The sequence below is a fragment of the Diceros bicornis genome, chromosome 5 (assembly GCF_020826845.1).
Source record: "Diceros bicornis minor isolate mBicDic1 chromosome 5, mDicBic1.mat.cur, whole genome shotgun sequence".
Taxonomy (NCBI): Eukaryota; Metazoa; Chordata; class Mammalia; order Perissodactyla; family Rhinocerotidae; genus Diceros; species Diceros bicornis.
Window position 1 is genome coordinate 15,553,675 of NC_080744.1, and position 22,680 is coordinate 15,576,354.

The following is a 22,680-nucleotide window of genomic DNA, read 5'->3' on the forward strand; positions in this document are numbered from 1 at the left end:
CTTTGTTGGGTACTCTACATAAAACAGATGAAAATGGGCATTGCAGAACAACAAACAACGGTGTTTCCAGTTCTATACAGTATTATTATGGTGGCACACCAATTTCAAAATTGGAGATTCTCAATACTAGGTCCCAAACAGATTAAGACAAGGCTTAAAGTCTATTAAAGGATATTATAAAACCAGAGACTTCAACGAAATGCAAGGGCACTAATATTGAGTTAACAACAGGCCAGTTGCTATCATTTGGTTTGCTGAAATTCACATAAAATAGAATTACTCTATACACGACAGCCAATAGCTTGCATGTTCTTCAAGAAAGAGTTAATGGACCCTTGTTTGGATTCTCAACAGTAAATAATTAAATTTGGCAGTATTTCTCCTCCTCCCCCAACCTTTCTCAAATGCCAAATATCTCTCTTTATTATTTCCCAGTGTCTTTCCTGATTTAGCTATTACCAGCAAACTCATTAACAGCCAAAGGTTCCAGCCATGCTGGATGCCTCCTTAGAGCAGTGCCAACTTTCAGAAGCAATGAGTCTGGGTGGGTTTTGCTTAAGAAGAGAGAGACAAATCTTATCTCTATCTTTAGCTCCAAGGGGCAACTGAATGAGAAGTAGATTATCCAACTTGGCAGACCATCACGCACACACACAAAATCCCTCCCACCGAGGCTGTGTTTTCCTCATGCCAAACCACCAGATGAAAGGGTCAGACTCAGCCAATCACCTGTGTGGGCACAAATATCCAGATGTTCAGCATTTTTATGGGGAAAACATGTGGATAATTAGTTGAATTGCAAACTTTTCTGCAGGGTATTTTGGCATTCTGTAGATGCAGCCTGTGTCTCAGAATCCAACAGAAGTAAAATTTTTGTGTTCCAAGGGAATATCAAGAACTAACATCTAGGATTTTGTCTCTTGCCCTATCTGCCTCCAACTTCTTTTCTTTTAACCTCTGACAGACACATGTGAGTAATTAAACCGCAAATAATGAAAAGATATCTTATTTTATGAAATTGTCTTCCAGCATTAGGAAGCATTTGCAAAGGCAGCAAAATATATCTTGCTGGAACCCTCCCTGCGACACATTTTAATGGTCTCTTTCAGCATTTCTTGACTCCAAATGACTCCCTGTCATTGTGTCAGCTCCCAGGATAATGCAGGGTACTCCATAAACATCCAGTAATAGGACACAAGGGAAGCACTATTAGCGTGTCCCTCTCCTACCGGGCACAGAGGTTTCAAAGTTCAAAACAACAGAGGACAGAAACTTCATTTGTTCTCAATAAATTAATAACGATCCTTGGGGGTGGGGAGGGGGACTAAAGTTTTTGAGCGCAAGTTTATCCCGAACGTGCCAAACTGACATACAATTTTCTAACTGACTTTGTGAGAAGAGTCAAGTAGAGCCATTAAAGAATAAATTTGATAATCCATGCTAAACAGAATATCCGTTGAGGAAGGAAAAGCACGAGGCTGAAGGAGCCTTCCCAGTCGCCTTTAAGAATCTAAATTGTTTTACTTACTTGTGAGAGGCCTAGGTAGATGGAGACTGTTTCGGAAATGTACAAAAATTTTCCTTCTTGATTTAGTGCAAATACAAAGCCATCCAGGGACTGCAGAGAAAATAAATACATAAATAGGTTAATAAATACATATGATGGAGATTTAATTAATAAGGCATCTGATACAAAGCAACACACACTGAATTTAAGACCATTTTTTCCCTTCATGTTTAACAAAAGTCCTAAGATCTTTTACTATTGCATTATACGTGAACAAATTAAAGGTCTGAATTGAGACTACAAGCTTTCCTTTATTTCAGGGACTTCCTAAGGTCTCTGTCATTTTGATCAAGATACATTACATTCGTGTCTAAAATCAGGTCATGCTGATTATATAAGATGTTGCCTTTATTTTTTTGGACTCAGTAGTTACTGAGATTAAATCAGCAAGATTCTCCATTAAATAGCTGAACAGAAATGGAAATTATAATGAAACAAGAGAAAAAAGGGTTCCTATAGGAAGAGCAAGCAAAATCACCACTTGACCTACTATGGACATCAATAATTTCCTAATTAATAAAGGATTATGCCCTCCTCACTCCCAGGGCCTATTGTGTTAGAACAAACAGGAAAAGTCAATACATCATAGGTGAATGTTCACAGGCTGAAACCTCATAGACTGTAGTCCTTTTCTGCAAAACTCTGTATTAAAGTTTTTATTGTGATAGAGCTAGTTTCTATTACAACTTCTGAAATGGAAACAAAGGAAAGGAGGAAAAAAACAAGGATGCTACAGATCATCTGTAGCTCTTGAAACCCCAGTCCACTTTCCAAATGGAGGGCTGCATTTTCAGTTTGATGAATGGTGTAAATCATCATGGACTCCAGCTGCAATACACCACTCAAACTGAGAATTAATTTGTTTCAAATTCTTGCAATCCAAGTGCATTTTATACCCTCCCTCATCCTCATATCTTTTGTTTTGTATTACTTATGTATAACCAGGTAGACTGCGCAAGTACTGCTTGCACAGGAAAAGAAATTTTAAAGATCGGTGGTATTTACAAAGGCTGTGGACTTGGAAACACAGGAAACCCACAATGGGAATGAGGTATGTGGCAACACTAAATTAATGACATAATTTTTAGATGTAGAAATGTAGAAGAAGCATGTAAAATTCGGTTAGAAAAATAGACTGCCTCAAACTTCAGCAATAATTTCAATCTCTTAAAACACTAAACTTTTTTTTGAGCTTTATATGTAATATATATGATATATATGTACGTATGTATATATGTATGTATGTATATGGGAATACGTATGCATATATATTTATATGTATATATGAAATTTGGATTCCATGCTTCCTGATCTGTTTTCAAAGCCCCGCTGGTCAGAAACTGTGGGTAGCACTCAGCGTCCTCCTCTGACTTAGTGGGTTTTGAAAACCATTCAAAAGTCACATTGTATTGCTCCACAAAAAAGCAAATTACGTGCTAGATGAGCATCTGGTCAAGACACTACATAATAATAGCTTACATTTACTAAGCAATGTGTGCTAAGCAGTTTGCATGTATTGTGTCTTTTAATTTTCACAAGTATCATTTGAAGTAATTATATTATTACCTACTTTTTATATACAAGGAAATTGAAGTTCATGGAAGTTAGGCAACACACCTGTCCCTAGTTCGTGATGGAGTTAGGATTCAAACTCTGACAGTTGGACTTAATAACTATACCGCCTTTCACTAAAAATAAAGATTCTCTAATTGATACATGTAAATTAATGAGAAGAAAAACTGTCATAGCATTTCCGAAGTTAAAATATTTATACTAAGAGGCAGCCCATGACTTCTTAAAAATAATCACTTGTTTTTCAACAATTTGTTCAAATGGTAGAATCCTATTGTTAGGAGTAGGAGACAAATGGGAAGTGGGATGACAACAGAGTTCATAAGTCAATTCCACAAGAGGTCACCTTGTCCCCTGTGCTCTGTAGTACCTCCCCTGGAACCAACTATGGGACAGGCAACAAAATATTGCTTACTGGGCTTCTTACCTTTGACCAAACTGCCACACCTTCTGGAGCCTGGTGAGATACGCCTTTCGAGCTCAGAGTGTGGCACAGTGGAACCTTTGAACCAGTGCAAAGGGAGAGAAGTTTCCTTTGTAGGAGTTTGGGAAGGATCTCATTTCAACACGTCTTTACCTCAAGTAAGATGTCTCCCGAGGATGACTCATGAGGATTAAGACTCTCCCCCTTTTGACCTTCCCCATGGAGAAGAGGGCCTGGGTAGGTTTTATAGTCAGCCTAATAGCCATGCCTGGCATACAATCACAGAGACCTGTGGAAGCCATCTTCTTGAACCTTAAAATGTCACTGTGAGATTAGAGGGACACAGAGAGAGATCATAGGAGAATTCTATGGGGACAGGCGACAATCAGAAGGCTGAGAGAAGAAGAAAGGACTGATGGAGCTGGCATAGAGACAATTGCCTGTGGTCCAAACTCTCATTTTACAGGTAAGGAAACTGAGGCACAGAGAGGCTGAGAGCATACAGCCAGCTAGTGGCAGAGCCAGAATTAAATCTGCTGCACTCCCATAATATTATTAAACCATTTATGACATTGTATGGTCCTAGTTGGCTTAGCTCCCAAAGAGACTGAATTTCTCAGCAGTGGCGCTATGTCTTACTCATCTTTATCTAGTCAACACCTAACAACTGCTCAACCAAGACTTAGCAAGTCCAGCTCTACCTCCCAGCCCAATGCTCCTTCCCTTACATCTCACGGGCTAGAGTGACTGAGAGGAAGGGAAATTATTTTCTCCAAGAGGCCTGTTTACAGAGCTATTAGAATATTTTCAGATTCCGATGCCACAGACGTCTAACATCATCTGGGACTCTCCTAACACTTGGAAGATCAGAGTTAGACTGGATTCTAACACAGTCCTCCAAAACATCCAGTGCTATTCATTTGCCACGTGCACACATCCTTTACTTTCTCACTAAAAGGGACTGCGATTTTTTAACTTTAGGTTCATATCTCACGTATTTACTAAAGTACTAGAGGAGGTTTGGGCACCATGGCCGAAAAAATAAATATCTGGAGGCTAAACATCTGATGCTATTAAGCAGCAGCGATCTAAGAACTGGCCAGTTTTGTTTGGCAGACGCAGAGGCTTTGACACATGTTCCAATTTCCTGGTGAGATTAAAATGAGTCTATGTCTACATGACACAAAACATCTCCTCAATTCAATTAAAAATAATAGCCAATTTGGTGGGGGAAGAAAACAACTAGTTAGATTAGTTGTTTGTCATCACAGAGATAAAAAAATAAACCAAAATTGGTTAGTTAACCTTATTTTTCACAGTTATACTTATCATTTCAGTCAATTATATCTATAGCAGGAGATGAATGTCCATAACTCAGGTTTGATTACCTTTCAAATAAAGAATGGGATATGAAACCAGGTCTATGGCGGACTGGCAAGGTCGCTCTTCACCTAGCCATTACCTTCTGATTCAGGGTCATCCCTGGCTATAGTTAGCTGTATTTTGCTGCTTAGAAAAGTTTTAAGAGTAGCATCAATATTGGTTTAATGTGAGTGTCTCAATTTTAAAAGGTAGGAGGAGGAAGGAAACATTCAATTAGTTAGTCTTGCGAACCAAATGTGATTAATCTAAAAGTTCTGTGGAATTTTTAAAAATTTTGAATCAAGAAAGCTACTATATACTGAGCTGTTTCAATCACTGCAGGCTACTTTTTAATTTTTTTTTTAACTGCCCACTGTTTTCAACAGGTGCCAATTAAGATTCTGGGGTCAAAGGGTTAATTACATCTTCTTACTCACTATGTAGAATTTTCTGATTATTAACTAAGGTTGGATTAAGATGAAAAAGAACCTACACAAATGTTAACGCTAGTCCTTCCTTGAGAAGATTTATTATAAAGCCATGCTGAAATCTATCTGCTTTCCTCAAAGCAGATGGAGAACAAAATCTTAGAAGAAACAGGAAAACAGACGTTTTTAAAGGCGTGCAAATATCTGATTTATCAAGACAGTTCTTAGCCATCCCAACAGGGCTGATAGGAGCTTTTCTTTGTCACATCCCAGTAAGTCTATGAGGCGTGATGCCTGGATACACAAGTCAGGAGCTACAGCATCTCTGAATAATAATGCCAGTAATTATAATTTATATCCCCTGACATCAGTGTAACATATAAAGTGTAAGGCACAGTTTCTTAACCCCCAAAGCTGAGTGCCTCTAACAGTTATTTGTCAAATGATGAGGTTATTTCCTTGCAAGGTATGAAACTAACTAGAGCCTTATGATTGAAGGTATACTAGTGTTTAATGCGTTGTGCTAAACGGATTTATATTTGTCAAAGTAGTTTTGTCTCTGTTTTCTTTTTTTCTGCATACTCTGCTGCAACCAAATTTCACAGACTGAAATCTTACTGTGGTGCCCTTCTAGGGACAATTCTCATATACATAACTACTCTGAAATTTGTGTTGCTTTCTTCTACATTCCAATGCAGAAGAGAAAAAAAAAAAATCACCTCGAACTCTTTTCCTATGACCTAACTCCAGTTAGAGTGAAGAATTACCAGTAGGCTAGGTTATTTTAATGACAGATTATTTTAAACTAAGCCTTCACCATCTGTTCCACCCCCTAATTATGAATGCAAAAAGAACATATTTCACAATTACATCAGTAAAAAAGTAAGATATACGTGATTTAAATGCATGCACGTGCTCCACGTCCAATGCACCGTGCATCTGTGATGTTCTTCTAATTCAGGCTTCGATGATGGAGAAAATACCCAACCACCATAGAGTACAGTCTCTGACACACTCCACTCTCCCCCAAACCCAGCATTTTTCACTATTGTGACATAATTCTGTTAGGACAAGAGTAGAACATGAATTTGAGCACAATGCTTGCCAGCCTTTAGATATGACTATTTTAGAACTGCTGAAACAGCTTTGCTGTTAGTAAGGAGAGGCCGTATGAGAAAATTGCTTCTGCTACCCGAGCAATGGGTTAGCATTGGGAATAAGTGAGTCTGCTCTTGGACCACACCTCCATCACCATGAAAGAGGCTGAGTGAATAAGCCAAGCACAAAAGAAGCTTGCCCTGGAGATTGAAAACAGGTCTCCAATACCTATATCTTTCCCCTCTATATTGGCAGCAGATAAAAGAATTAGAAAGAAAAAAATGTTTCTTAAATTTTTTGGCCTTTGGATACTTTGGCTACAAGAACACTTTGACAGAGCTCATTAAAATGCCATATTGCCCCCTGACTGCACTCAGGAGGTGATGCTATACTGCTCCCACACACCCAGACTCCCAGCAATTTCAAGGAGAGCCTGGGACGGTGCCTAGAGATGCTCACATGTATCTGTTTATGGGGAAGAAAAAGTTTCCTAGATTTTCTCTTTGCAATCTGAGTTTTAATAATCAAGCACTTTGCAGAAACAAAAGCTTTATTTTTAGAAATAGGGATCTAAGTCAAGTATATTTTCTTAAAGTATATATAAGCATACATCAAAGGTTTGGGCTTTTATTTAACTCTTGGGAATCTCCCAGAGCTTTCTGGCTCCTGTGTCTCTTCCTTTGCATGCTTCCCTCCTCAATGAGTCAATAATATAAAGGGTAGCACAGGTTCATATTATTTTGTACCAAAAGCCACATGTTCCCCAATAACAATACCAAATTGGATTAATTTGGTCAAATTTGACTATTCTCCGACTAAAAAAGAATTCCAGAACAACAAACCTTGACGTCTCAAAACCTCTTTCCTAAGAGTTGCCTACAACACATAAATCCAAACACCTTAGGTGAGAAAACAGTGCAGAGAGGCACAGGTGGCCTCCCTTCAGTTCTCAGAGAAGAGGTACCAGAATAAAAGGGGGAGATGTTGAACTAGTGAAATGTTAAAACATGAAAAGAACAAAGACATCTGCTTTCTGAGCAAGGAGATCGGGTTTTGCTTCTGCTCATTAAAATTCCATTTCATGGGAGCTGTGTATCAAAGTGCTGACCTTTTTTCCCCGGGATGCTAGTTCAAGCCTCACATCCAGCCTTGAGGGACGTAGATTTCTTGATTTGAACATCCAGCCAAATGGACAACGGGCTCTGGTATAAAGAGAGGGTGCAGCATGTGGTGGAATCACTCGGGTCTGGGTCTCTGAGCCACCAGGGGTGACCCGCAGAGCCCACATTATCTGTGGCTGTCCCGGGGGACTGGGACTCCACTTGCGGCGTGGTGACCATGTGCTGCTCACAAGCTCCTTTTGCCTCAAGGAGAGGATTCCCACTAGTTATTCTAAGGCACTAATATTCACTGGAATGTTAAAACATCTCCTTTTTGCATATGTGGTATATTAATTCACTGAAACATAGCCTCTTCAGAACCCAGGAGCTAATTCCTTATTGTGCATCTTTCCCTTTGAATTCAGAGTTCCCTTTCAAGTAAAGGCAGGAAATCCCGTGTTGGCAGCAGCAATATAAACAGTACATTGTCCTGGTCCTGAAAGGACTAAAAATGACACTGCTTTGCTTTGGCTACACATGGAGCTTGGTCACATGCAGGGTCCAGGTGTCTTTCAAATTGTCTGCATTATACAAAGCTACACAAAAAAAAGAATAGAGAATAACTGTTTATTGGACAGCCTGTAGATCACAGACTACTGGAAAATAGGGGATGGTCATATAGTAGATATATATGATATACATATTATATAATATATATCAAGTATACTATTATATATCATATATACTATAATATATACCATCATATTATATTATAGGATGTCTTAAACAATGCTCAGTTCACTCAAATATTCACCAACGAGGAGAGGGAAAGGAAGGAAACTAACATTTTTCAGGCAAATTACATGGACCAAATGTGAGATTGGTGTTATTTAATCCTGCTTTACAGATAAGAAAACCGAGGCTCAAGAAATTAAACCCATTGCCCAACGTCACACATCAATATGTGGTAGATCTCAGAAGGATCCTCCTTTTCCTCCTGCTGCTGGGACTACCTGCTGGCTATTTCGTTGTTTCACGCCCCATCACAGCTGCTCGGAATCTGTGCCTCCTCCAGCATTTCTTTGCACATAAGCCATTCTCGTGTCCCTACTGTTCAGGTGTGATGCATTCAGTAAACATCTGTTGAGTGCTCACTACGCACCGGGCCCGCACCAGCTGAGGTTTACAAAGCTGAACGAGGACCCAACTCATGGGCTGCTTTCTTAAAGAAAAGTCATCTGTGGGATCTGAGACTAAGAAAATGAGTAAAGTTGGAAATTAACTTTATAACACAAAAAGCCACAGGGCAAAGGCAGTTTCCAGCTTAGGATACCCTCAATGCATGGTAGGGACCCCTACCATGTGTCTGATATCTGGTGTCTGATATCACTGAGCTCCACACCTCTAATATGTGTCTTTGGGTTGGAAAAGGCATCGATTGATGGAATTTATGTTTTTTTCAGCTTTACGGAGGTATAATTGACAAATTAAATTGTAAGATATTTAAAGTGTACATTGTGATGATTTGATATACGTATACATTGTGAAAAGATTCCTCCTATCTAGTTAATTAACACATCTATCACCTCACATATTTATCTTTTTGGAATTTGTAAACATACAATCAAGAGACTGCTGGCCTCAAGGAAATTGTCATGCCTTGGAGGAAAGGGCTAATGCCTAGAAGTAGAGAAGGGACCCCACAGTTAATATAAACTTCCTAGGAGAACCACACCTCGTAACAGGCAACTGCCAGGACAGGACTTGAGCACACACGCCAGCAGGCCAAGGGGCTGGCCAGCAGTCTCACCCCATTTCCTGTCCCAAAGTTTTTCACCCAGACTTAGGGTTTTTCTTTCCCTCTCTGGTATTATACATACTATTTTATATAGAAGTCAATGTGAAAGTAAGATTGACTTTACAGAAATTTATTTTACAGTCATGGGTACTTGAAAGTCCATCCTCGACGACACAAGGTAGACCCGCATTGCTGTTTCTGTTGTGGCTGATTATGCCATGAACCAGACTGTTTACCATGCAGTGGGTAACCTTAAAAAACAGGCTCTTTAAGAGAAAATAATAAAAGCTTTGTATATGCATTCATTTAGGTAAGGAGTTTGTGTCAGCGATAGTAACAATGATTAAAGAACCCCGTAATGAATTTAACATATTAAAAGACCATTTAGAGACCTCAGATATTAATCTGGTACATTCATATGAGTTTCATTTCAGGAAACATTTACTGCTATCTCTAGGGAAAAGGAATTAAAAACATTTGTACTGAAAGGAACTTGATCGTTAGAAATATAGTTGCCATGGACTGAATTATGCCCCCCCAAAATATGTATGTTGAAGCCCTAACCCCCAGTGTGACTGTATTTGGGAACTGGGCTTTTAGGAGGTAATTAAGGTTAAGAGAGGTCATACAGGTGAGTTCTAATCTGGTAGGATTGGTGGCTTCATAAGAAGAAAAAGAGAGAGCCATCTCTCCCTCCACAGGCATGCACCCAGGAAAGGCCACGGGAGCACACAGCAAGAAGGCAGCCATCTGCAAGCCAGGAATAGAGTCCTCACCAGAACCCCACCATGCTGGCACCTTGATCTTGGACTTCTAGCACCTAGAGCTACGAGAAAATAAATTTCTGTTGTTTCACCAACCCAGTCTATGGTATGTTATGGTAGTCAGAGCTGACTAAGACAGTAGTTTAGAAATTCTGGTTGGAGAAAATGCTTGGTCCATGAAAACCAATGTTAATTTCAAGAAATCATTGTAAGTAGATTCTCTGCTCTTTATATATCATTCATATAATTAATAATTAATTTTTACTAGATGCACATAAAGCTATAAATATAATGGACTGATAATAGAAAGTAGCATTTAGTTCCAGAAATCGACAATCCTTAGGATTGTTGTTGAAATCTTTTTTATGTAATTGCGTCTCTTCTGGGTCCTTCAATATTTACAATATTGAAATCTTTATATTGGTTTTCTATGCATTTCAAATGCTTAGAGGCTACATTGCTTCATTGCCTTAGCTCCATACAAAGCAGAGATATACATTTAAGTGAAAATCAATTATTCTGATGGAATTGGGAACCCGGTCCTGAATGATCTTGAGATAAACAACTTGGTTTGCTGCTTGCAATGGCTCTCGGCTGCTTTGCTAACCCTCCACTTTCATTTCACAGTTGGCCGCTGAGTCTTGGTGAGAAGGACCAGTGTACACTGCTTGTCCACAGGGCTCTCACCCTATTCAGGGCTCCAAGGAAATGCATCTGCTTTTATCCCCACATGCCTATTTTACACATATGAAGCAAAAGAGATTGTGGATTTTTATTGCTTGCTAACATACTTGCATATACCCAAAGCATAACAACTAATGTCATAAGAAGTCTTCTTCAGAGAATCTCTAGATGGCATCCTTCAAAGCACAGCAATTCAGAATGTGAAATTTGCTAGGACCAAATTTGCTAGGTATGCATTACATGACAGTCTAAATTTATAGAATTAAAAGCAGGGGTGCTTGGCTGTATGTCCTGGCTTCTGCAGTGGTCCAATTTAGGAACAGAATGAAAGGACTGGGGTAGGGGATGATGTTTTTGGTGTTGGTAATTTTGTGGGAGAAAGACACTAGTAAAGAAGGAAATTAAATTCTGGTATTGTCCATTGACTTACTAAAGTGAATTTTTTTTTTTAAATATGAAAAATGAGATTGGAGTTTCCTTCCTCTTTCTGATCTACTTCAATGACTATCCTGACTGGTAGAGAATTTATTGCCATCACTGAAGAGTAACTGGCTATTTTATTATTTGAACTTCCAAGATCAAAAGATGCTTTAATCAAAATCTCAGTGAGATTTAATAGGAATCATGGGACTGAAATTGTCTACAGAGAAGTATAACTAATGGAAATGCAAAGATAAAGTCTAAAGTGACTACTTTGAACATGCAATCGATATGTTAAGGTGATTTGAAGAAGGCAGAGTGTATCTAACCTGGGGAAACTACTGGGCTTACTGACTCCATGCCTCTCTGACCTACCATGAGGCAGCAAAAAGGATAGACTCAAGTATTTTCTGTTTTAGCTATTTGACTGATAAGTCAAATAATCACTGTGATCATTTCTTTTCCTTTAAAATAGGTGCTCAAATTTCTTTAAAAATATTCAAAAGGCATAAGTTCTGTTTTGTCTTGAAGTCAAAGTTTTTAGTAGAGTAATGCATTGTGGGTGTCAAAGGGCAAATTAGATTCAGCACATGAACTGTCACTAAATGGCCAATTTTTCAGGAACAGATCTGTTATGTAAATTTTGAAATGCCTGGATACTTGGTTATAGATAAATATATTCTAAAAATGCTCACATTCACCCTTATAATTACCAAACAGGGATGGATCATTTCATGGAGCTAACAGTGCCACTGTATACATTCCCAGGGTAGAAGGAGGTGTCAAAAGTCTTTGCCCAGATGTAATCTTTCCTCTCCCTCCTGTCCTGGAGCGCTATCATCACACAGGGTCTTCCCTTTTCCTGGGTCCTTTAGGGAAGTCAGAGGCCAGTAACTGACATCCCAGACACCTGTCAAAGAATGGTAGACCTGTTATTCTGCTTTTTCCTAAGCAGCACATAGTGTTAGCCTGCTAGGCAGGGCTAACTTACTGTGCATTTTGTTTTGGGCTATTTGGCACAGGTTGCCACAGAACACCACATATCTACTTTAGCCATAGAAGCTGTATCATCTAACATACCTGAGGAATCACTAGATAAAGCGTTTTCAGTGACACAGGACAATGTGGTTTACTGAAGTTGTATAATAGCTGTAACATTTATACATCCTACAAGGGAATCGCTGTAACCATAATCTAGGTTATGCATGATCTGTTCAAATGCACTGATGTGCCAATTCACAGTAATTCCAAAAGAAATTTGCAGTTGGCCATATTGATAATTCATTCACTAGAAACCCTGAATCAATAGTCTCAGTCTAATTCTAATGTGCACAATGATCCATTTACCCACTTTTTTGACTTAAATAGCTAAAGATATGTTAGAACAAAAATATTTTGAAAATGGATATATTCCACCATTCAACACGTTTGATGAATGACAGTCCACATCTCAATGACTATTGGACTTATTAAAATTCTATTTAGTCTACAGAATTTATAGTGGCCTCAACCATATAGCCCTATAATACCTTCAGCCACAACTGTCACCTCCCACTTAGTCTTTCTCAACCTTCTATGTCAAAGGCATCCAAATTGCTAACAACAGTGGTATGAAGGGGCAAGCATATTGATTAAATCCCAAGTCTGATTTTTCACTTGGCCCTCTGCCTGGATTCTTTTAAGGGCTGGGCATGTGAACTAATACTTACTTTCATTACTAGAATGATATTTTTCTTAGCTGTCTAGAATCCGAAGCCTACAAGCTGATCAACTTCACAATTAAGAAATTTTCCACCTATATCTACCATACACACCCTGTCGCATAAGCTTGCAGAATTAATATTTTTAATGAAGAAGTCCCTAGTAATTTAAGAAAGATGAATCCCCATTACAACCCTTCCTTAGACATAACTTTGTGTCTAAGTAAACACCACCCTTCCCACGAATGGTGATAGCCTAAAAAAAGGGAGAAGTATAATGTCACCTAGGATCACCTTGGAAACCCCAGTGCACAGGTTTGGGATCAACACCTTCTATCCCACTTCTAGGTTCCCATTTCAGCCCCCTTTTCATTATTTCTTTTTTCTTTTATTTCCTTCTCTTTTTCTCCTCTCCTTTCACCTTTTGGTTTGCATTCTGCATTTATTCATTTAGTGAAAGAGGTGTGGGAATGGTGTGGTTGTAGTCATATGTGTGTACTTCATGGCCAATGTTCCCAACAATCGTGTTCTGAAAGTGTTTATATGTAATAACTACCCTGGGCAGTGAACAACTATGGATATGTTTATACATCCGACTTACGGATGTGTAATGATTACTGACAAATTTTGAAGACCAAGAATGGCTCCAAATTTGTGTAGGCTAGTGTAAGTTTTGTGTGATTGAACATTGGGGATAGATTCTTTTTGCCTCCACTGAGATTTGTTCATTCTAGTCTTGACCTTTTCCAACAAGTAAGATTTGTTTTATTGTCTTGCTTGAGGGCTTCTCCTTAGTAAAAGGATGACCTACTTTAATTTCTACTTAAATGCTTCACAGGCTGGAGAGTGAGTTCCCCTAAAGGATTGAGCCCCTAAAGACTCAAATTGGCCTCTGCGCCCTAATGGAAGACTTTTATCCCAAAGCAAATAAAAAATATATTAAGGGTTTTACAAACACAACCTTAAGCCTTTATCATTTTCTGTATGTTCCTTCTATTCTTATTATAAGTAATCGCACTTGCTTAAGACATTTGCCACTCCTCTCTACCAGATTTTTATCTCTTTCCTGGTTCTTTTCTGCCATGACAGGCACCTTTCATGAAAGTGTATAGTCAATATTATTTTGCCATTTCCTAAAAAGCACACAGACGTGGCCTAAGAGCACACAGACGTGACCTACTAGGCAGGTCTAATGTGCTGTATGTTGGCACAGGTCTCCACAGTTTATCAACATCCTCAATTCCACTTGATCTAGTGAGACCAAGCCAGTGTAAAGGTGAATGACTAACATTATTATTAATATTCTATAATGCAGTGAGCCCAGCTCTTTTCCATAAGCTCAGCAAGGTATAAGTAACACAACCTCATAAGCAGTGAACAAAGGAAACTCATTTCTTCCCGTATTTCCAAAACAGACTTCGTCCTTATATTGGCTCCTTTAACACGCTGAACTACTTTATTACAATTAAAATTTTCAATAATATGATGTGACATAAAACCTTCATTTGAACAGGATAAAAATCCTTGTCCCAAAAGGCTTACTACATAGAGTAAAATCTACGGGTTCTGCTGCAAATCATCCTTGCTTGCTTCTCCAAGGCTGAAATCTTTTGGCTTACGGGGACACACACAAGAGAATGCTGGGTGTAGCGCATTATCCAGCAACTTTTTTAAGGAAATATATTACTAATGCCCCCTTTTGCCATCTTAGAGAGTTTGAATGAATTACACAGGAGAACATATAGTCTTATACACTCAGGTACAGAGAGATGCCAAGCAGGAGTCTCTGAGGGTTGGAGGACATGGGCTGAAACATTAGGACCCTTCCCACACTTTTTTGCATAGGTCAGTTGACAATAGGATTGCTGACACAGTAAGCAGCTGAAGTGGTTTAAAGAGAACTGATCCTTTCACATCTCTCCATAGGGTCTTTCCAGGGTCCTCATGAAAAAAGGGACCTGGGTACCTTCCAAGTCCCAGGTAAGGTACCAGAAAGGGGGCAGGGGTGACTGAGCTATAGGGACAGATTCCTGGCTTTGTTAAGAGGTGTGGGAGAGGAGACTTCCAGAGTCAGAGAGCTTTATAGGAACCCCCAAAAGAAGAGGAGTGAGGAAGGAAAAAGAGATGCATCAGGCAGATGGACTACTTCTGAGACCAGGGCGCCTTGATTGAGGTCATTGCCAAGGAGCACATTCTGTAGCTTTCACTAGGGAGGGACTCGCTTCATTTCTTGATAAATGCTCAGTGAGAGGGATATTCTGCTGGATGCCATAGCTCAGGACTCAAAGACCTGGTACTATGAAGGGGCCCCTCTTAATTCCATCCTCTAGTCATCCTCAACATGAGAGGCATGACTCTGTCAGAAAGTCCCTGGTCAGATTTAGAGGGACTCAAAGATTTAGGGTAATGGTAGCGAAGATGGAACAATTATGGCCTTGTCTCCTCAATTCCTTCAGTGAAGCTAAGGAGCCTATTTGTCCAGAGCTGAACAAGTTCCACGCTCAGCTTTAAAGTGAGAATACTTTCAAGTCTTCAAGAGGCAGCATGGTACAACGGAAAGGAACACATGAGCTTTGGACTCAAACAGACCTGAGCTGGAATTCTGAATTTGCCACTTCATTGTTTTCTCACATGAAAATGTAAAGAATGGTATCTATACATTATTTATTCTACTCAATAGAATTGTTGAGATGATTGGAGTTAATGCACATCAAAGTGCCACCATACAGTAGGGATTTAATAAATGGCACCCACAGTGGTTATTATTTGACTCTGGATGCTGATTTAGAAAGATTGTCTGCCAATAAGAGTCGTTTTTACCTGATCATAAGGAGAGATACACACTTGGAGGAAGTGGGCTAATCTACCAAGGGCAGTAAAATCAAATAACTTAGATATGAACTTAAAGGGACAAGCAAGAAAAGGACACAATATTCATGGTTGAAATAAGATTTCATCCTGGTCACAAACATTCCTCTTTAAAAATTTAATAAACACAAGTTAGGGACAGAATATTTGTAAGGGGGAAAAAGACTACTTACGTACTTGAGGAAATGTAGAAGTTATCAGAAAGAGACACATTAAGGAAACAGAGGGTGGGGCACCTTGGCAAGACAGTAATGTCAACAAGAAGATGAGAAAGAAAAAACCATAAAAACAGGAAAAAATGACTTTAGTTTTATAAGCACGGTCATTTAAAAATGAGAACTATTCTAGGCTATATGCGTGTATACAATATTATATACCATGCTTCTCAGGGACAGATAGCATCTATTGAGGCGGTCTCTGTTTTGGACCCTGGAAGAAGGACTTTACGTTGAGTAACCCAGGTCAATCCTCACTTCCTAACTCTGATGCATATACTAGCAACATCCTTGTTTGAGATGAGGAAATTGAGATCACATAGCTAGTAAGCAGAAGAGCAAGAACTCAAATACAGCCTACTATATTATACACTGACTCAGATCCTATTTTTTCACAGCAGAGATTCTTAACCTTTTGGTGTCAAATTTTTACCATTTGCTCTCCTTTAGATCTGAGTTCCCTGGGGCAGAGGGCAGAGAGGTAGTGCTCAGGGTGACGCCAGAGCAGAAGTGGGGCAAGAAGATGGTTGTTGTCTTCTCTAACTATGACCTCAGCCAAACAAGAGAATGTGGCAGGACTTGACAGTCCGCTAGGTATGGTTTAAGCTGGACTTTGGCAGATCACCATCTATTGGGTAGATCCCATTCCACAGGTGCAGTGTTTTACATAGTTGATTCCTGGACAACTCTTTCCCTTTTTAACTCAAATAATATACATGCAATAAAAAATACTGTGACAAATACACAGAAAAGCAGTTCTTCTATGCCCCAAAGGTATTGGAAATAGACATGTAATAGCCCCAGAAAAATCAACTGTATTCGAATACTCATTCAGGCTAAAGGGTAATCAGCTGATAAAAAATCTATAAGAATTTGAAGCAAGAATGGACAAAGTTCTAAGTATTGAAGCAGTGAAGAGAGTAACAGTAACATATTTTTATTAGTAACTTTCTATTAAATATATTAATATTGTAATGGTTTTATATGAATTCTGTATTGTTTCCACTGCTCCCTCTTTAAGTATCATTGGAAGCAGGCGAAAGTGGGTATGGGGGGCTAAAGAGAAGACTGTCCCTAAGCTTCCTCAAACTCAGTTTGTGTTCCAGATGAGAACTGGGGTAACCAGAGTGCAGGAAAAGAGGCAGGAAGGAGGGAACCAACACTGGAGGTTCTCTCTTCGTCAGCAGCATGCTTTATCTCAGTAACTACTTCCTGTAAGTATGCAGCACTGGCCTGCATGCACATCAGTGAGGGGACAGGAGGGCACGTCTGGGGGTGGTGAGGAAAGAGAAGAGAAAAAGCCTGATGCTGAAGCCTTTCATCCACTTGACAATTTTGCCTGAGTCCAGTTCTGTTTACCTTCAACTAACACCTGTACTCTGAGGTATGTGAAATACTTCAAGTCTGTGGCTGCCTCGTGCTCAGCAAGCAGAGGTCATGGTATCCTATGGAGTGTCTCCTGCTCTCTAGGGCTCAGCAAAAGGCCAATGCCTCCCTCCCATCGCGTGCGCGCCTGCGAGAACACGTGCATGTGTGCACGCACACCACCCAGTTCTTTCTTCACATGACGCAACTGATCAACTCAATGTTTTTAAGTTAAATGTCTGTAAATGGGAGCCACTGACATTGAATTTTAGAATTCTAAGTTAATTTTTCTTTTCCTTCAGCACTGTTTAGATCTTAAATAAATTCAGTTCTGGGGTTCGCTGCTTTACTAAAAGAGGAATTTAGAGAGGGTTTAAAAGGGAGCTGAAAAAATGATTAGATAATTGAAACCTAAAACTTTTAAGGAATGGTTAAATGGACTGATTCAGCCGGAGGTGCCCCGGGGGTGACCTGAGGACATGCATGGTTCCTCCACAGAGGCTGCAACCAGTCTTTCCATTTCATAAAGGGCAAATGCAGGGTGCAGAGTCTGGATGGGAAAGGAAGCGTTTCTTGGCAGTGAAGACTATTAAGAACAAAAATGGGTGACTGAGGAAAGTTGGGTTCCTACTGATTTGACATTCTGGAAGGCCAGATACACACTGCTGAGAAGGAGGGCTTAAGAACGACCCTGCCTGAACTTGAAAAGAGAGAGAGAGGGATAAAGAGACAAACTCCAAATAACGCCTCACTTTGTGATCCTATGTTGTATTCTAAGGTTGTCAGGAAAAAGCCACGAAGAGTTTCTGGCCAATAAAGCTGAAATTTGAAGCCAAATATGTATATACCTCCATACTAACTTCATCATGACACCAAGCACACTTTTTAGACAAACCCAGTTCAGGGTGAAAGTCAAATGGACGGATGCTACAAAGGGCATTGTCTGAGGGGGCTTTAACCTCCCTCAGTAAGATATTTATAATGCTGTTATAAATGAAAAGAAATTAACCTGCAGAGGAAAAACCTAACCCAATCCACTCCAGAGAGTGGGCATATACACACATCCCCATAGGCATTCACCTGGCTGGCAAGGTGGAAACGCCTGCAAATCTGACCTGAATACAAGAAGCAACTCACGAAGATCCTCAGTCCCTCTGAGCAGGCATCGGAGGTTCTCATGCACCAAGCAAGAAAAAACTCCTGGGGTTTGTACAGATAGCCCTTTTGTTAGAGGAATTTTCACAGACACTATTGGGCTCATTCTCATAACATCCTCGAGGTGTTTATGCTTTTCCCATTTCAGAGATAGGGACTGAGCCCCTGAACGTCTCTTGCACGGTATGAGGAGGGGGCCAGTGTTCACAATCACGTGCTCTGTGTGGGAAGCAGGGAACTGCGTGACCTGTGGGCAATGATCAGTGATGGTTCAGATATCTTAATTATCCAACTATTTAAGAACCAGGTCTCTATCCAACCCCAGCCTGTCACAGCATCAACTGCTCGTGCCAATATTACAGCTTTAAGCAGCATTTACTCTGCTGGTGAACACAGTGTGTGGTAAAATGATTTAGCATCATGAATAAACACATATGCTTGCTTGGGTCCAAATTTTAGAAGTGACAAACCCATTTTCTGGCCCAGGATTTAATGGACTAGAAACAAACTAAAAGGTACATAATTCACTATGCATGGACAAATATCTCCCTTGGCAGCATGTAAACTTTTTGATCTCAAGAGCTGCACTTAGAACTGCTGGATACAGGGTGTGCCTCCCTATTGCTAACATGTGTGCATACACGCATGCACACACACACATGCACACATACACACACTTCTGAACATACTCCAATGGTATTTCTTTGATGCCTTGAAACATAACTGGGTATAGAAGTGGTTGATATTGCATGCCCAATACCATAAAGGCAAAGAAAAAAACCTGATTGGAAAAAAAATAAACACATTAAACAAGAGGTTAATAAAGAGACGCTACTCTAGGCAGCAACAAAAAAAAGTGCCAATACATCGTCCCTCTTCCTAACACCACGTAGCTTCTACGCCTCATTCCTGAGCTTGAAGAGGGTCCTCCACACTGCACGCCTCCCCAGTAGACAGAGAAGTCATTTTACTTTGAGTCTTGTTCCCATTTTATGTTTACATTTTATTTTCTCATTCCCGTTCCCAAATCCCTACTTCCAGTTTCCAGCTCGGTGTTTACAGAGACCTTTACTAGAATGAGGGAGATTGAAGAGACCCCATTTTTTTCCCCTTCTCTTGTAACATCCATTCTTGTTTTTTTTCCTCTTCCCAGAGAATAGATAAGTTTACCCAGAAAATAAAAAGCTAATACAACCTTTTGCTCATCAACAAAAGTATGTCTTGTTGTAGCCAGGAATAAGTTAATAAAACAGGGAAAAGTCTTAGTGGCTTAAAAATAGGCTCCTTGGGGTTATGAAGGAACAATGTTGTTTTTTCTTCCCAGCGTGCAAGGATTTAATTAAGTGATAACAGTCACCTTGGGGTGGCTGCACAAGGCAATAATATCTAGGTGAAGAAAAATGCTGAAGAGAGTTGAGTACAGTCAATTTATCTTCAGAGAAGGCAATAAATGAACAAAGCATAGGTATTCGGCTGATTGTTTTGCAATGTTTCCATTACTGATAAGCATCAAAAAAAAAAAAAGGACAGATTTGGTCTTTTCAGTTTCTGAAATGTATTAAATACAGAGAAAGGAAATGAAAAAATTGCTGTGAGGTCACATCCTCACATTCTAATCACAAACAGTTTGGTAATTATTCAGGCTAAACATAGAACAAGGGAATTTTCCTGTTGACACAAAGGATGGGAACACAGCTGAGTCGTGTATTTATAAGCAAACGTACAGAACTTGGAAATTTTTGTTCTGCCAAAAAGAAAGAAAGAAATTGTAAAGAGGTGAGGGCAGAGTGAGGCTGCGTTGGTGGTCGGTCTCCGAAACAGCAGACAATCTCTGTCCAAAGGTCAAATTCTGGGGATTCTTTGAGAAGTTTAGGGGAACTGAGAAGTATTATGACCAGGCATGACGAACACCCTAAAAAACAAACAACCAAAGACAAACCCTAAGACAGTGACATTATCAGCCCTGCATAATAGTAAGAAATAACAGTAAGGTTAGAATAAAATCATTGAAAATTCAGGCCCACAGAAAATGGTAACAACAGAATCACACAATATTTGTGCTCAGAGAGAAGGTTGAGGCCAAGTTTGAATGAAGCGCATGTGAATACTTGGCTGATAAAGCCAACAGGTCCCTTTCACTTTCTATTGTGAGGTGTGGGGGTTTGGGAGACTGGTGAAAAATGAGGAAGCTTTCATTTTTCTAGAAACGAGAATAACAGCAACACAAAACCTCCTCTGCACTACTCGACTCTCTCATCAGTGGATCTCAAAGCACCCTGCAAAATTAATTAATTCTAACACTGCCTCTGCTTGATGTAAGGAAAATGAGGCGCTGAGGGTAAAGGTAACGTCTAAAACCACTCAACTTGTTTGCCTCACAGTTTTGATCCCTAATTCCCACATTTCTTGTCTATTTAATTGCCTTCTTGGAGACCACATCACCTCCCTCTCAAGAGTTCAGGTTCGTCTCTCTCCAGTTTCTGTGGTGATCAAAAAAATCCTGCCTTCAACCCTGCCCTCCACTTCCCCAGCCATGGATCCAGACACACGCTTCCTTCAGTGAAAAGCAGATCCGACAGGGCAGCAGGGTTGGGACCTCTGTTTCCAGCTGGGTCAGCCAATGCAGAGAGCAGCGTTGGGAATCTGCATGAGGAAGCCAGCACATTGCGGGGACAGGGAATGGTACCTTCCCCTCCACCATCTCTCCCCTCCTGAGAGTGACCGTGCTTCGCTGACACCCCTCCCTCTACAGGATACACAAAGGAGAGTCAGCTAGATGATGCTTGAGAGGTTGCTCGCATAAGGAAAATGGTAAACAGCTCAAGATCAAATAGAAGAAAGATAAAATCACAAATGCTTTGTCAGAGAAACTCTATCATCTTATGCGAATTGATGACAGATTTATAAATTACAGAATGTTGGGGAGGGTAAGGCTCAGGGAGTTTTCCAAGAAAAAATAGAATTTCTCACAATTATTGTGGATAGCAGTGCTAAATTGTCTAAAGATTGCATTACAAGGGAATGATTTTGCAACTGACGTTTCTCAAGTTACTTAAAGAAGAAAAACTGCCTTAAACAAGCCTTCAAGTAAGTAAATAATCAAAGGGGGTATTTAGGAGAAATGGGATTTCATTCTCTTAGGTTTCCCCATCTTTTCCAAATACTTGTCAGTGCTTTCTAATAGTAAAAATAAAAATAATTCTCACAGGTCCCATGTCAAGGCTTAGGTGACAGGTCCCTCTGTGACAGCAGATTTGAATGTTAGATGACTTGGGGTTTCCTGTTGACAGCTGTCCAAGACTGACTCCTGTAAGAGCCAAACTGTGTAAGGAGTTATTGGTTCTTTTGTGGTTGCAAGGAGAACTGTGAAACGCTGAATGCAGGGATGCTGGAGCTTCACCAGGTTTTGGTTTGGGCCCTCCTGGGCTCACAGTACAAGCGAGTGGGGAGAAGGCGGCCTAATCCAGCCATATTCCTCTGAGCAAAGGGAGATTCTCGAGATCTTTTTGGTTCTACATTATTAGTTTCCTGGTGTTACTGCGTGTGTGGCCTTTAACCAGCAGGTCCTTTGGACCTTGAGGCTACAAGCCTTGCTTGGGCCTAATATGTAGGGTCCTGAAGGAAGGACTGAATGGGATGAGGACAATCAGTTAGCACCCATGATACTACATAAATATATAACGTAAGAGTTTCTTTTTTGATTGTCCAAAACAACACAGAAGAGACTCATCCATCTCACCCATTGATTTCCTGGTGTTCAAATGAAAAGTGGTCTGCACAGGCTTATGGCCCATGCTACCACAATCTGAAGTTAGGTCACAGAGCAGGGAAGCTTAAAGCTTTGTTAACAGCTAAAAAGCTATGTTAACCACTTCACTGAGGCTAACTGGTCCCTAAGTTAGCTCCAGTGGCTAACTTGGACCCTCAAGGCTAACTGTGCTCTGTGCACCATAAGCCCCTGCATTCCTAGTTCTCCCTCTTCTTTGGTGGCACCACTCAAAAGAGTGTTCCCCTAGGTGTGGGCATCTTGATTCACTCATGAGGTCACCACTCCTCCTGTCCAATGTCAAGTAGGTCCCTACTCTCTGGCAGCAGTGGTTTCACAGCGGAGTTCTGGGGATTGGGTGTAACTGACTGAAGAGTTAGTGAATTAATTAATT

At 40.1% G+C, this 22,680-nt stretch overlaps 1 protein-coding gene across 1 annotated transcript in view; it reads right to left on the bottom strand.

Annotated features, from left to right (window-relative positions):
• The window catches only part of NPAS3 (neuronal PAS domain protein 3), a gene marked incomplete at its 5' end in the record, with an annotated part of 740,467 nt that overhangs the window by 246,357 nt on the left and 471,430 nt on the right, over positions 1 to 22,680 (bottom strand). The window contains one exon of the mRNA XM_058540352.1: positions 1,529 to 1,618. Within this exon, the coding sequence (XP_058396335.1) occupies positions 1,529 to 1,618 (90 nt within the window). The remainder of the gene's footprint in view (positions 1 to 1,528; positions 1,619 to 22,680) is intronic.